The sequence below is a fragment of the Durotheca rogersii genome (assembly GCF_024521655.1).
Source record: "Durotheca rogersii strain YMJ 92031201 chromosome Unknown GGS23scaffold_1, whole genome shotgun sequence".
NCBI lineage: Eukaryota > Fungi > Ascomycota > Sordariomycetes > Xylariales > Xylariaceae > Durotheca > Durotheca rogersii.
This window is the reverse complement of record NW_026251232.1, coordinates 1,145,920-1,158,708: the sequence shown is the minus strand read 5'-3', so window position 1 is coordinate 1,158,708 and position 12,789 is coordinate 1,145,920. Positions and strand designations below refer to the sequence as shown.

The 12,789-nt window shown below is 58.6% G+C and overlaps 4 protein-coding genes across 4 annotated transcripts; 2 read left to right on the top strand and 2 right to left on the bottom strand.

The window, feature by feature from the left end:
* Positions 1 to 1,792: 1,792 nt before the first annotated feature.
* On the top strand, positions 1,793 to 4,537 carry GGS23DRAFT_14591 (eukaryotic peptide chain release factor subunit 1-like protein). The gene is made up of 5 exons (XM_051511302.1): positions 1,793 to 1,810; positions 1,877 to 2,468; positions 2,543 to 2,592; positions 2,678 to 4,271; positions 4,360 to 4,537. The coding sequence occupies exons 2-4, from the start codon at positions 2,450 to 2,452 to the stop codon at positions 3,812 to 3,814; spliced, it is 1,206 nt and encodes a 401-aa protein (XP_051376861.1). The 5' UTR covers positions 1,793 to 1,810; positions 1,877 to 2,449; the 3' UTR covers positions 3,815 to 4,271; positions 4,360 to 4,537.
* Positions 4,538 to 5,405: 868 nt separating this feature from the next.
* GGS23DRAFT_591945 (Prephenate dehydratase-domain-containing protein) lies at positions 5,406 to 6,747 on the top strand (the record flags this gene model as incomplete). Its single annotated transcript, XM_051517804.1, has 3 exons — positions 5,406 to 5,525; positions 5,604 to 5,664; positions 5,810 to 6,747. The coding sequence occupies 3 exons, from the start codon at positions 5,406 to 5,408 to the stop codon at positions 6,745 to 6,747; spliced, it is 1,119 nt and encodes a 372-aa protein (XP_051376860.1).
* Positions 6,748 to 6,895: 148 nt separating this feature from the next.
* On the bottom strand, positions 6,896 to 9,207 carry GGS23DRAFT_544282 (dehydrogenase E1 component-domain-containing protein). The gene is made up of 3 exons (XM_051514895.1): positions 8,597 to 9,207; positions 8,074 to 8,528; positions 6,896 to 8,008 (listed from the first exon to the last, which is right to left on the bottom strand). The coding sequence occupies exons 1-3, from the start codon at positions 8,878 to 8,880 to the stop codon at positions 7,497 to 7,499; spliced, it is 1,251 nt and encodes a 416-aa protein (XP_051376859.1). The 5' UTR covers positions 8,881 to 9,207; the 3' UTR covers positions 6,896 to 7,496.
* A 1,588-nt stretch (positions 9,208 to 10,795) lies between these two features.
* GGS23DRAFT_14479 (velvet factor-domain-containing protein) lies at positions 10,796 to 12,695 on the bottom strand. Its single transcript, XM_051511290.1, has 2 exons — positions 12,531 to 12,695; positions 10,796 to 12,458 (listed from the first exon to the last, which is right to left on the bottom strand). Exon 2 carries the CDS (start codon positions 12,423 to 12,425, stop codon positions 10,998 to 11,000), a length of 1,428 nt encoding a protein of 475 aa, XP_051376858.1. The 5' UTR covers positions 12,426 to 12,458; positions 12,531 to 12,695; the 3' UTR covers positions 10,796 to 10,997.
* Positions 12,696 to 12,789: the final 94 nt, after the last annotated feature.

The window sequence follows — 12,789 nt, the reverse complement described above, 5'->3', positions numbered from 1 at the left end:
AATGGCTCGGTCAGTTGGCCCAAAGAGCAGTCAGAGGTAGTAAGCAGGTCCATTTTTCGGGGCGAGTCAAAGAGGTCAGCCAGATCGGCGGTTGTGTCGGGGTCAGTGCGGGCATGGGGCAAGTGACAAGAGAGAAGTCTGGATTAGTCAGCAGGCTGCTACTAACCCGGCGCCGGCCCCTAACGGCGGCCAGCCATGGTCCTTGCGCCACACCTGGCCCCCAGGGTCTATGCCCTGAGCCACCCACACCACAATACGAGGCTACGAGATACCTGGCTTCATGTAACGCTCTAACTCGAGCACACACGTCATTCGCCCACAAAGGGTGCCCTAAAATAAAGTACCTACCCTACCAGGTACCTAACCCGACCTACATGCAGACCCAGGTACCTACCAGGTTACCTACCTACCATACAGGGAGGGGGGGGTCTATTGACACTATGTCAGCAACCCTTTCTATGACTGGACATAGTGTCTGCCTCGTGATAAGAGTGAATTAAACTCTAGGCTGACATTATTACCATTTCCCGACATAGTTACCATCCGGATATAATGTCTTTATTTTAAAAAAAGGTACATTCTATAGGATTACCCGGTTACCTCTATGTTACTAAGTACGTACCTTTGTACCTTTGTATCTTTTACGTCTGTTACCTACCTCCTAACCTCCTACCTACCTACCTACCTACCTCTTTCATAGGTTCGAAGATAGGTTCGAAGATAGGTAGATAGATTCCACGCGCGAACTAGCTCCCATAGGTTCGAAGATAGATAGATTCCACGTACGCGAACTAGCTCTTATAGGTTCGAAGATAGGTTCGAAGATAGATAGATTCTATACGCCTGAACTAGCTTTTATAAGTTCGAAGATAGGTTTAAAGATAGATAGATAGATTCTACGTACGAACTAGCTCTCATAGGTTCGCAGATAGGTTCGCAGATAGGTTCGAAGATAGATAGATAGATTCTACGTGCGAACTAGCTTCTATAGGTTCGTAGATAGGTTCGTAGATAGGTTCGTAGATAGGTTCGAAGATAGATAGATTCCACGCGCGAACTAGCTCCCATAGGTTCGCAGATAGGTTCGAAGATAGATAGATTCCACGCGCCTGAACTAGCTCTCATAGGTTCGAAGATAGATAGATAGATTCTACGTGCGAACTAGCTCCCATAGGTTCGCAGATAGGTTCGCAGATAGGTTCGCAGATAGGTTCGAAGATAGATAGATTCCATACGCCTGAACTAGCTCTTATAGGTTCGAAGATAGGTTCGAAGATAGATAGATAGATTCCACGCGCGAACTAGCTCCCACAGGTTCGCAGATAGGTTCGTAGATAGGTTCGAAGATAGATAGATTCTACGCGCCCGAACTGGCTCCTATAGGTTCGCAGATAGGTTCGTAGATAGGTTCGAAGATAGATAGATTCTACGCGCCCGAACTGGCTCCTATAGGTTCGTAGATAGGTTCGTAGATAGGTTCGTAGATAGGTTCGTAGATAGGTTCGTAGATAGGTTCGTAGATAGGTTCGAAGATGGGTAGTAGATCATGGTATGTAGAAAAAAGATGAAGACAACAGGTCTAGGTAGGTAGGTCTAGGTAGGTAGGTAGGTAGGTAGGTAGGTAGGTAGGTAGGTACCTATGGAATATATAGACATTATATCCGTCTGGATATTGTCATATCCGTCTGGACATTGGTTCCTACGTAGTTATAAAAACCATCCTGAAATTATAAGAAGGGAAGGTAATAAGGTCGGTACCGCGACCCTTGCTGTAATTCTTTTAGCCCTTCCGAAAGAATGACTAGCTAAGGTAACCCTTACTAGATTTTGTTACCGTGTCGGTACCCCGACTCTATGGCTGACATACTGTCCGTAGACCCCCCCCTCCCTGTATGGTACCTAGCATAGGGGGCTGCAGGGCCCCGTGATTGGCTCCCCCGGTTACATAATATCATCGGCCAATCCCTTGTCAACATGCCGTCTCCTCGCCTGGAACCTCCCCCAGAGGGGCCCGCCCTGGCGCTGCCTGCGTTTTTCTCGCTTTCCTTTTCAACCACAAAATTTCACCCAACTTCTTACCCCCCCTTCTCCCCCTAGATACGATCTTCACCGACTGAAGCACCACTCCACGCAGGCAAGACCGTATCGTAGATCGCTCATTACCCTCAAACCAAGATGAGTGACGCTCAGGCGACCGAGGCCGAGAAGAACGTACGTACGCACAGCATCATAATCCTCCTCTTCGCCATCCTGCAAGGGGCAGCCTCACCATCGTCACCCCTCCGCTCCTCCACTCCTCCCCCACCTACCAACTATTTAATACCATATCCCCCGTCGCCTCTCCCGCCTGTAGATGGCAATCTAACTATTCTTGCGTGCGCAGATCGAGATATGGAAGGTGAAGAAGCTGATCAAGCGCCTTGAGGCCGCTAGAGGAAACGGCACAAGCATGATCTCCCTCATTATCCGTACGCGGCGCCTTTACCCCCCCTCCCGTCGTGACGATGGGCTGAGGAAACCCGGGGCTGACGCCCGGAAACAGCTCCCAAGGATCAGATCTCACGCGCCGCTAAGATGTTGGCCGAAGAATACGTACGTGCCATCTCCCTTGCTCGCCTCGTCGGCGCCCATCTAGCTCGTCGATGGTACCGTAAGCCTGACCGACCTGTGCTACTAGGGAACCGCCTCGAACATCAAGTCTCGTGTCAACCGACAATCCGTCCTCTCCGCCATCACGTCGACCCAGCAGCGACTTAAGCTGTACAACAAGGTGCCCCCCAACGGTCTCGTCGTCTACTGCGGCGAAATCTTGACCTCAGAAGGAAAGGAGAGGAAGGTCAACATCGACTTCGAACCCTTCAAGCCTATCAACACGTCCCTGTACCTCTGCGACAACAAGTTCCACACCGAGGCTTTGGCCGAACTGCTCGAGTCCGATCAGAAGTTTGGTTTTATCGTCATGGATGGCAACGGAGCCCTGTTCGGCACGCTTAGCGGCAATACTCGTGACGTGGTCCACAAATTCTCTGTCGATCTCCCTAAAAAGCACGGCCGTGGTGGACAGTCCGCCCTCCGGTTCGCTCGTCTCCGTGACGAGAAGCGCCACAACTACGTCCGCAAGGTGGCCGAATTGGCCGTCCAGAACTTCATTACCGCCGACAAGGTCAACGTTGCTGGTATCATCCTCGCTGGCTCTGCCGACTTCAAGAACGACCTCAATGCCTCGGACATGTTCGATAATCGATTGCAGACCAAGGTCATCAAGGTCGTCGACGTGTCGTACGGTGGCGAGAACGGCTTTAACCAGGCCATCGAGTTGTCCTCCGAAACGCTAGGAAACGTCAAGTTTATCCAAGAGAAGAAACTGATCGGGAAGTACTTCGAGGAGATCAGCCAGGACACCGGCAAGGTCTGCTACGGTATCGAGGACACGCTCAAGGCACTAGATCTCGGCGCCGTCGAGACTCTGATCGTATTCGAGAACCTCGAAATCACACGCTGGGTCCTCAAGGACAGTAACGGCTCCGAGATCGTCCTCCACACGACAAAGCAGCAGGAGACGGGCGACCGAACCCCTTTCATGGATAAGGAGACGGGTCAGGAAATGGAGGCGGTTGCGCAGGAGTCCTTCCTCGAGTGGATTGCCGAACATTACAAGGACTTCGGAACGAACCTAGAGTTCGTATCGGATAGGTCGACCGAGGGCAATCAGTTCGTGAAGGGCTTCGGTGGCGTAGGTGGTATCCTGCGCTACAAGGTAAACTTCGAGCAGCTAGCCGAAGTGGATGACGACGACGACTACTATGACGATTGACAGGTATGAGCACCCATCCTAGTGCCTCGGTATGACCCCTACAGCGATATATGCTGCGCGCTCCCTCATCGTGCTATGTTCTAAAATATCGCACGGTCAGAGAAGAGGGCGTTGCTCAGTACTCTCGCTTCCCGCTCCTCTCTCTCTATGCCTACGTGCCGTGTGGCTGACCTAGATCTCGGCGTAGTTTGAGGAATCCCTCGTTTTTGACGAGGGGCAAGCTCAAGCAGTCCCGTCTAAGCAGACATTTGTCGTGAAAGAGTCGGGGCGTCCTCTGCCGCAACCGCCCGCGTCCGCGCCCAAGCCCAAGCTGGCGCCGGGACGGGCGCGCAAGCCAACAGCGGCTTCGTTTGCACAACGACGCCTGATGAAATCCGGCCCGGCGAACCAGGTCACGACACCCAGTCCGCTTCGCTCTATGATGACGGCTTGAGTTGACCGATGGCACAGAAAGGAGGTACGATAATGATAGGCCCCCCACCCTCACCCCCCCCCCCTTGCTTGCCTCTCTGTTATCACTCGAAACTAACGTCAGCGCTGGGAAGATGCTATACCGGGGGTCTATCAAAAATCCAGAATGCTGGGCCTGCCTCCATCATAGGGCGTCACCCTTTTAAGTAGTAGAGTTCGACTTGCCAATTTGGAGCCTCACTACTTCCTTGACATGAGAGTACAGAAACATTTTTACTTCTTCGCATACCGGACGCTTGCGCACCGGCGTTGTGTGTGCACTCCGGGATGCACAGTGTTTGCGAAATGGGTTTAGAGCAGCCACGGCTACTCGTTCCGCTCGTTATGGCCCGTGTGAGACGGATGACTAGTAGATAGTGCAATAAACCAAACCAGTCGCTCGTTACGCAGGAAGACAGACAGATGCTTGTAATCACGGCGGGTGCTTTTCGCGGCTATCTATCGCAATGCGTAAATGTCATAGTGGTACGTGTAGGTGACAGCAAAGCCAAGTCCACCCTCAGTTCTCTCTCAACAAGTCCTGTCGACCAAATTGAGTCCTCTTAATAACCAAATGTGAGGGGGGAAAACCATGGGAGAGGAGGGAGTGGACAATTACGTGTGCTAATTACCATAAATATAGTGGTATTGCGAGTGACTTACCTCGGGGTGCTGAGACGCTTAGATACTAGCAGCGAAGCGGACTCGGGCCATGTAGCGTGATATCATCGGGAATACCGCTCGTATACCTGCCTGACGTTAGGGCCGTCTAGTCAATCCTCGGCGTCAATTCGGCCACCGGAAATGTCACCTCCACAAAAAAAACCCCCATGAAAGCCCTCCTCTTTGTGACACGCCGCAGCCTCGGGGGGGTAGAAAAAGGGGCATATGCCATGGGACACAGCAACTAGCCGTCGCGAGGAGAAGAAAGCAAGCAGCCCGACTGCGCCCCGTCGTCCCCAGAGAGACGACAAACCTTTGCATCTACAGACAGACGGAGCAGGGCCGCCACGATTGCAGGTTGTTGCGATTGGCGCTTATTTCCCGCTCTACACGTGAACCTGAACCGGCCAGCGCTACTCTCCGAGCTCGCACGGCCGAACACGACGCGCGCGAGGACCACGCAGGTTGGGGAGCCAGGATGGGGTCGACCAGCGGCGAGCCGCCGCCGCCAGCGCCGGAGGGTAGCAGCAGCAGCAGCCCGGGCGCGAAGAAGCCCGTCGTCTGCTTCCTCGGGCCCGAGACGTCCTATACGCACCAGGTACGGGCGGCGATTAGTTCTTACCCCCAAGTGGGGGGAACGCACGCGGGTGCAGACGCGGAGCTAACGGCGGCGCAGGCCACGCTGCAAGTGTTTTCCGCGGACGAGTTCGAGCTGAAGCCCGTCGCGACGATCGCAGGTGCGCCCCTTTTCTTTTCTCTTCTTCTCTCTGCCACTTCCCGGCCTGTCTCCCCTCCGCCTCTCTCTCTCTCTCGCCCCAGGACTAGGTAACTAACACCGGGGGGGGGGGGACACTCAAGACGTCTTCGCGACGACGCGAGCAGGCAGCGCGACGTACGGGGTGGTGCCGTTCGAGAACTCGACGAACGGCGCGGTGGTGCCGACGCTGGAGCAGTTCGCGGACCGCGAGGGCGCGAACGCGGCGCTGGCCGTGTGCGCCGAGACGTACGTCGCCGTGCGCCACTGCCTGGCGGGGTACCGGGACCCGGCGCCGTCGCCCGTCGCCGGCGGCGGCGGCGAGGAGTCGCTCGCCCACGTCCGCCGCGTGTACAGCCACCCGCAGGCGTTCGGCCAGGTCGGCGCGTTCCTAGCGCGGCGGCTGCGCGGCGCCGAGCGCGTCGACACGAGCTCGACGAGCCGCGCCGCGGCGCTCGCCGCCGCCGACCCTGCGCGCGCCAGCGCCGCCGTCAGCAGCGCCGCTGCGGCGGCAGCCGCCGGCCTCGCCGTCCTCGCCCGCGGCATCGAGGACCGCCCCGACAACACCACGCGCTTCTTCGTGCTGCGGCGCCGCGGCGGCGAGGACGAGGAGGAGGACGAGGAGCCGGCGTGGCTGCGCGAGCGCAGATCGCCACCGCCACCACCACCACCACCAACAACAACCACGACGCCGCACGACCCCGCCGTCGCGCCCGTCTACGCCCGCACCAAGTCGCTCGTCGCGTTCACGGTGCCGCACGGCGCGCCGGGCGCGCTGGCCGACGTGCTGGCGTGCTTCGGGCGGGCGGGGCTGAACCTGACGAGCATCGGGAGCCGGCCGGCGCTGGGCCCTGACTCTGGCTCTGGCTCTGGCTCTGGCTCTGGCTCTGGCTCTGGCTCTGGCGCTGCCGGCGCGCCCGCGCCCTTCCAGTACGTCTTCTTCGCCGAGTTCGAGGGCCACCGCGCCGACGACCCGCAGGGCCGCGTGCGCGCCGCCCTGCGCGACGTCGCCGCCGTCGCGCGCAGCTGCCGCTGGCTCGGCAGCTGGGACGACGTGCGACGCTGACGACCGCGGTGCGGGAGAAAAGGGGGGCGGGGGAGGGACGGCGTTTGCCCGGAATTGGCCAAGCTTTGTCCGCTGCCGCCCCCGGGGGTACGTGTGCGTGTGCGTGTGCATATGTGCAGAGACGGAGGAGGAGGAGGAGGAGGAGAGGGGCTGGCTTGCGCCTCTTGCGCGCGCGCCGGCTATATTATGCTACGGTTCGGGAATCACGATGTTGCCTACCCGCGGCTTATCCGGGGGGGGGACTAGGATGACGGGGCTTTGCAACTTGCGCGTCGCGGACAGGTTAAGGAAGGAAGATGGTGAATCTGATATTACTATGCTACCCTCCGTCCTTCTCTCTGTATCCCTTCCTGAGCTCGTCGCGACGGGGTGGGGGCTAGTAACAAATCTAAGAGGTGTTCTTCGTTGCTGGCTGCCTAGCTAGTTTAATCGCGCGCAGGGGGGGTGGAGGGGCGTGATCGAAAGCACCACTTGTAATTGACTCCGGGGCCCTGCCAGATGTACGAGCCCAGCCCTTCTATAAAAAAAATAAAAATAAAAAGAATACTTTACAGAGTCTTGCTATGACCCAGAAAGGGTTGCCTTCACCCTCCCTGCTCCTTTGCCCTCTTGGCTACCAGCCCCGCCTAGCCCCCTGCCCTTTACTCCCCCGGCCCTCGCTCGTGTCGTTTCGTCGTCGTTGTGCTCCGCGTTAGAAGCCCCATCCGCTTCTTCCTCGCTGCTTATCCCCTCTTCCCCCCCTTTACTATCTAACGGCTGAAGTAGAAGTTCTCGTCGGGCGTGCGGCCGCGGATGTACTGCGGCTCGGTGCCCTTGACGTAGATGTCCTCGAACAGAATCTGCGGCGTCGTGTCGGGGACGGCCATAGCCTCAGCGATAGCGACCTCGTCGTTAACGTGCTTGCGCGCGTCCTTGTCGATCGACTTGAGCTCATCCTCCGTGCACACGCCCCAGTCGAGGATCTTGTGCTTGAGGCCGGCGATCGGGTCGTTGGTCGACCGCATGCGCTGGATCTCCTCGCGTGTCCGGTACGTCGTGCCCGGGTCCGACATCGAGTGGCCGCCGTACCGGTACGTCACGTACTCGAGCACGAGCGGCCCGTTCTCGGCCACCGTCCACTCCTTGCCGTACTTCACGGCGGCCCGTACGGCCAGCACGTCCATGCCGTTAACTTTGAGGCCGGGGATGTACTGGCCACGCTTGTAGTAGTCGGTCAGAGCCGAGGATCGGGCCGCGGCCGTACCCATGCCGTACTTGTTATCTGAGCGACCGAGTTAGCAGCGGCGACTTCGCGAGAGAAAGTGGTCGGCGGGCGCCGAGACGTACTTTCGCAGCCGAAGAGGGCGGGCAGGTTCCAGAGCTTGGCCATGTTGAAGGCCTCGAAAACCTGGCCCTGGTTGCTGGCACCGTCGCCGTACAGGATGACGGTGGCCTTTTTGCTGTTGGTGTACTTGTGCGCGAAGGCCAGGCCGGCGCCGACGGGGACCTGGGCGCCGACGATGCCGTTGCCGCCGTAGAAACCCTTGGTGAACATGTGCATGGAGCCGCCCTTGCCGTAGGCGATGCCCTCGCGGCGACCCAGGAGCTCGCCGATAATGGACCGCACGGTCCCGCCGCGCATGAGGGCGAAGCCGTGGCACCGGTAGGCGGTGATGATGTCGTCCTGCTTGGTCAATGCGTGCTCGATACCGACGGCGACAGCCTCCTGGCCGGTGGACAGGTGGCAGAAACCGCGGATCTTCTTCTCCTTGTATAACCGGTCGGCAGCCATCTCCATCTGGCTGCGAGCGAAACGGTCAGCACCGGCGACGGGGCCTACGATCCGGTTCCAAGCAGCGGGTACACATACCGGACAACGACCATGTCGTAGTATATCTGCTTCAGCTCCTTCTTGGTGACGTCGACGGTGTAGGACGGCGGGTCGAGCTCGTAGGTCTCGAAGCTCTCGTCGCTCAGGGTGACCTGGAAGGGCTTGTCGTCGGCATCGGGCACGGAGCTCTTGTCGACATACGAGGCGGCAGCGTTGGTGGTGACGGAACGGAAGGGAGAGAGGGCGACGGCGGGCCTGGCGGCTCGGACGCGCGCCAGAGGCGCTACCGCTCTCGGGACTCGTAGGGCAGCACGCGAGAACATGGCGTGGGTGTGCGCCGTCGTTGGGTAGGGAGGATCCGGATGCGGCTGCGACGAGGGACGACGAGAGGAGAAGGATATGGAATCTGAAGATATTAGGGACAGTCCACTCGGGGAGGGAGGTAGCGGGATTTCCCTTAGAGGTCGTTGTGGCGGCTGGGCGTGAGATGGGGGGAGCGATTGGGCTTGGAGAAGCTCCGGACAGGAAAAGTGTCTCAAAAAACTCAATGTTGGGATTTTCCGCCCGATTATTTTTTTCCCTCGTTGAACCCCCAAATCTGCCCTGGCCCCCACCCCCCCGCCAACGGCCGCCGAGCACTGCGACGGGCCCTACGGGGGTGCCCGCTACAACTGGTCGCTTGCTAGCCTCTTGGGCGGCCTTATAGGTACGTAAAGTACCTAATTGGGCTCGCTGACCTGGGCTGGACTTATGTAGGTACCTTAGGCAGGCACCCGGGTACATACCTCCTCTCTGCTCCCTCCCTACATACGTAGGTGTACCTACCTACGTGCCAGGAGGTGGACAGGTACATACATACCGACCTAGGTTCGGTACCTCCTAATATATTATCTTACGTGGGGGACGACGAGCCAGTCAGCAGGACCTAGAGGAGGTACCTACCTAGACCTACGGCACCTACCTCTATCTTAGGTACCTAGGCAGGTAGGTACCTTGGGTACAATAATACTGTAGGTATCTGTTCGTTGGCAGAGCGCGGTCCTCGATAGCGCGGTATTCCGCCTAGAGGGAACGGATCGGAGTAAGCGAGCTTAGGTCCCCTCCTCCCACTGGAGGTTAGGCACGTTCAGGTAACCGGCCTGAGGCCGGTGCCCAGCCCTGCCCAGGAATCAGGTAGTCATACCGTGATGGAGTTCCACCCAAGGTTCCGAGTTGCCAATCCCTCCTTCAACGCTGCCGCCAGCTCGCGAGCTCTGGTTCCTCTCTCTGCTCCCTGCGTGCCCGCCCCTGCAGGCAGGCTGACTATAGCTAGCATGCCATATACCTAACTCGGAACGCACCAACTCGTCCTGCTCTGCCCAGCACGCTGGCCTCCATACCTCCTCCTCCCCCCCCCCGGCCCTCTTCGTTGTATTCCAAATCCTGTCTTCTGTTTCGTTCGATTCTGTCACTTCCGCCCCCCCTCCGTCTGTCACTTTTGTCGGACGTTCTTCAGAGGGAGATGCCGACCTGGGCGTCCAATCGTATTCTCACCTGCATACAGACACATGTGTAGATACGGACAGGAGCTGCTTCTGCATGCTTGTCCGGGTATACGTACAGCTGAAGAACGCCCACATACGCATCGCCTACATGTATATCGCATGTTCCCAGTCCCTAATACGGCAACCAACCCCTACGCCGAGCGTCGACTCGTCGTCGTCGTCGGCGGGCACGGCGCGAGAGCAGCGACGACGGTACGCCGTAGAGTCTATCGATCAACACGGCTAGGGGTTTTTTTTAATAAAAAAAAAACGTCTCGATTCCAAATTATCTGTCCGGTCCCCCGCCACGTTCCCCGTCCCGTCCCAGCCGCCGTTGTTCGTCCAGTTCTCATGCATCTCCACGCACCTTCTGCCCTCGTCAAGAGTGCCTATCCAGAGCGTGACGTGGAGATTGGGGTATTTGGTAAGCGAGTCTAAGGCATTGTCCAGAAGTTCCCGGTCGTCCCAACGTAAGAAATCAAACATGCCGGCCACCCTCCCCCCTCCCCTTCGCTGTTCAGACCAGAAATCCCACCAATTTGCTCTCCCCTCCCCTCCCCCCCCCTCAACCGCTGCCGCCGCTGTCCACCCCTGAATGCGAACAGTCGTAGTGTATATATATCCCTATTTTCCCCTAACGTTATGTAACGCTTCCGTATATCCACCGACGTGTTTTTCCCCCCCGGAAGCCAATATATCCAGATCCTGTAGTAACTGCGTGGTAGCAACTGCGTGATATGTCTCCTCCAGGGATAGGGTTGGGGGGGGGGGGTAAGGAGGGAGCACTGGTGCAGCTACCACGCCGTCTTGCCTAGAACCGACGCAATAGAATAAAACGCCGTCGTAAAATGAGTGACACCTTCTGATGTCTAAACCCGCGATGAACAACATAGGGGAGGCTCTCTCTTCGAGCTGGATCAGGTTTTTCTCGCTCGTTTCGCCCGTCGCTGCGCCGACCCCGAGCCGCCGCCGCCGCCGTTGTCGTCGTCGTCGTCTTCCTCCTCCTCGCTGTCGTCGCGCGCGTGGCTCCGCTCGTTGCCCTTCTTGATCGAGATGAGACAGCCTTGCTCCTTGAGCCGCTTCGTCAGCGCCGTGCTCGCCCGCATTCCGGGGAAGTCCTTGGCGTTGTACACGGTGAACACGTCGCTCATGGCGACGGCGCACACCGGCGTTCGCGATCCCGGGACCGAGTGCGGGTCGAGCACGACGAGGCTGAAGCGCAGCCGGAACGTGCCCGGCGTCCGGCACGACAGGTCCGGGAAGCAGAAGAAGCACCCTTCCTCGTTGTTCTCGTCCAGTCCCACAAACGGCGATGACACGATCGTCCCCATCAGCCGCCGCTGCTGCCGGTAGTCGTCCGGCATCCCCGAGCAGTCCTGGTCCCCCGTCTCATTCCAGATCGTGCAGTGCATGACCGAGAACCGGAACTTCGGCTGCGATCGGATCTCTTCCTGCGTCGCCTTCGGATCCTCGATGAACACCTGCACGATCGGCGGCGGGTCGATCACGCGCCTGTCCCGCTCCCCGAATCCGCATGACCGCGCCGCCACCGGCTGCTGCCGCACCTGCAATCTGTACGTTAGGGCGGCTGCCGCCGCCGCCCTCCTACGGACGGGAGCCTTCGAGGAACCCGAGTCCCCTGTCTTCGGTTCGTCGCTGAGAATTTCCGATATCTTCATCCGCTCAGGAGCGCGGGACTCGGTCTGAGGCGTCCAAACCTGTCGGGGAGGGTTTGGCGCTTGCGGAGACCGGAGGAGGCGGGGCTCTCGGTGCTGATAATCTGGCGGAGGAGGGGGAGCGGGAGCGGGAGGAGCAACCGCCGACGGATGGTGCCTGACAGATTGAATCTCCGCGTAGCGGTGGTGCTGCTGGGGAGAACCCCCTATCTGCCTTGGTTGCAGAGGCAACCTGGGAGCTTGGAGGGGACTCGGTTCGTTGCCCAGTCGCCTAAACAGGGCGTGCTCTGGCAATTCCCCGGGCCGGTCGCCGGCGCTTGGAGAGCGTGGCGAGAGCGCAGGATGGAGACGGCTGATCGGTTCTGCCGGCCGTCTAGCGTAAGGACTCGATGCCGTCGGATGCGGCTCCGGGCCCAGCATTGGCGATTGTGCGTTTTGGTGAACGGGCGACGAAGCGGCGTACGGGCCTTCGTATGGACTGGTCCTGAAAGCTGCCGGTTGTCGCCCGCTCGGGGTGCCCGGAGTGGTAGGTGATCCGGTCACCAGGCTGGATGGCGGAGGCAGACGCAACGCCGGCCCGCGCTGCTCTTGGGAATAGTAGGGTGCATATCGTGGAGTATAGGGGTCTTGAGCCCACGAGTCGGGTGGCCTGGCCATAGTGTCCACCATGGTATTACAAAAGACGCCGCCGTGCGATGGGACCTCGACGACAGCAAACGACATAAAAGGCAGAAGCCGGCGTATGCAGTTGGCAGTTGGAGGCCGCGGCGGGACTATATAGATAGATTAACCTCGAGGCCCAATGCCACCAGTGTGGGCTGAGTGAATTGATCAGAGTGGGTTGGTGATACCGAGTATGCGGAAGCGAGACCAAAAAACCTTCAGGCGACAAGCAATATTTCAATGCACGCGAGGGGGCGGCTGAGACAACGATGGTTGAATCGTATGGTAGCGACCAGAACTGCAGAGCTGGGCTTAGAAGGGCCCCGAATCCCGGCGAGACGCTGGGAGGGCAAACTGGAAACTCCTGGGG

What these genes read in the sequence shown, in the direction of transcription:
- GGS23DRAFT_14479 (XM_051511290.1), bottom strand. Translation starts at nt 12,425, where the DNA reads ATGGTGGACACTATGGCCAGGCCACCCGACTCGTGGGCTCAAGACCCC.
- GGS23DRAFT_544282 (XM_051514895.1), bottom strand. Translation starts at nt 8,880, where the DNA reads ATGTTCTCGCGTGCTGCCCTACGAGTCCCGAGAGCGGTAGCGCCTCTG. An exon ending in TACGACATGGTCGTTGTCCG is followed by an intron (nt 8,529 to 8,596) that starts GTATGTGTACCC and finishes TTTCGCTCGCAG; the next exon opens with CCAGATGGAGATGGCTGCCG. An exon ending in CGCCCTCTTCGGCTGCGAAA is followed by an intron (nt 8,009 to 8,073) that starts GTACGTCTCGGC and finishes TCGGTCGCTCAG; the next exon opens with ATAACAAGTACGGCATGGGT.
- GGS23DRAFT_14591 (XM_051511302.1), top strand. An exon ending in AGATGTTGGCCGAAGAATAC is followed by an intron (nt 2,593 to 2,677) that starts GTACGTGCCATC and finishes CTGTGCTACTAG; the next exon opens with GGAACCGCCTCGAACATCAA.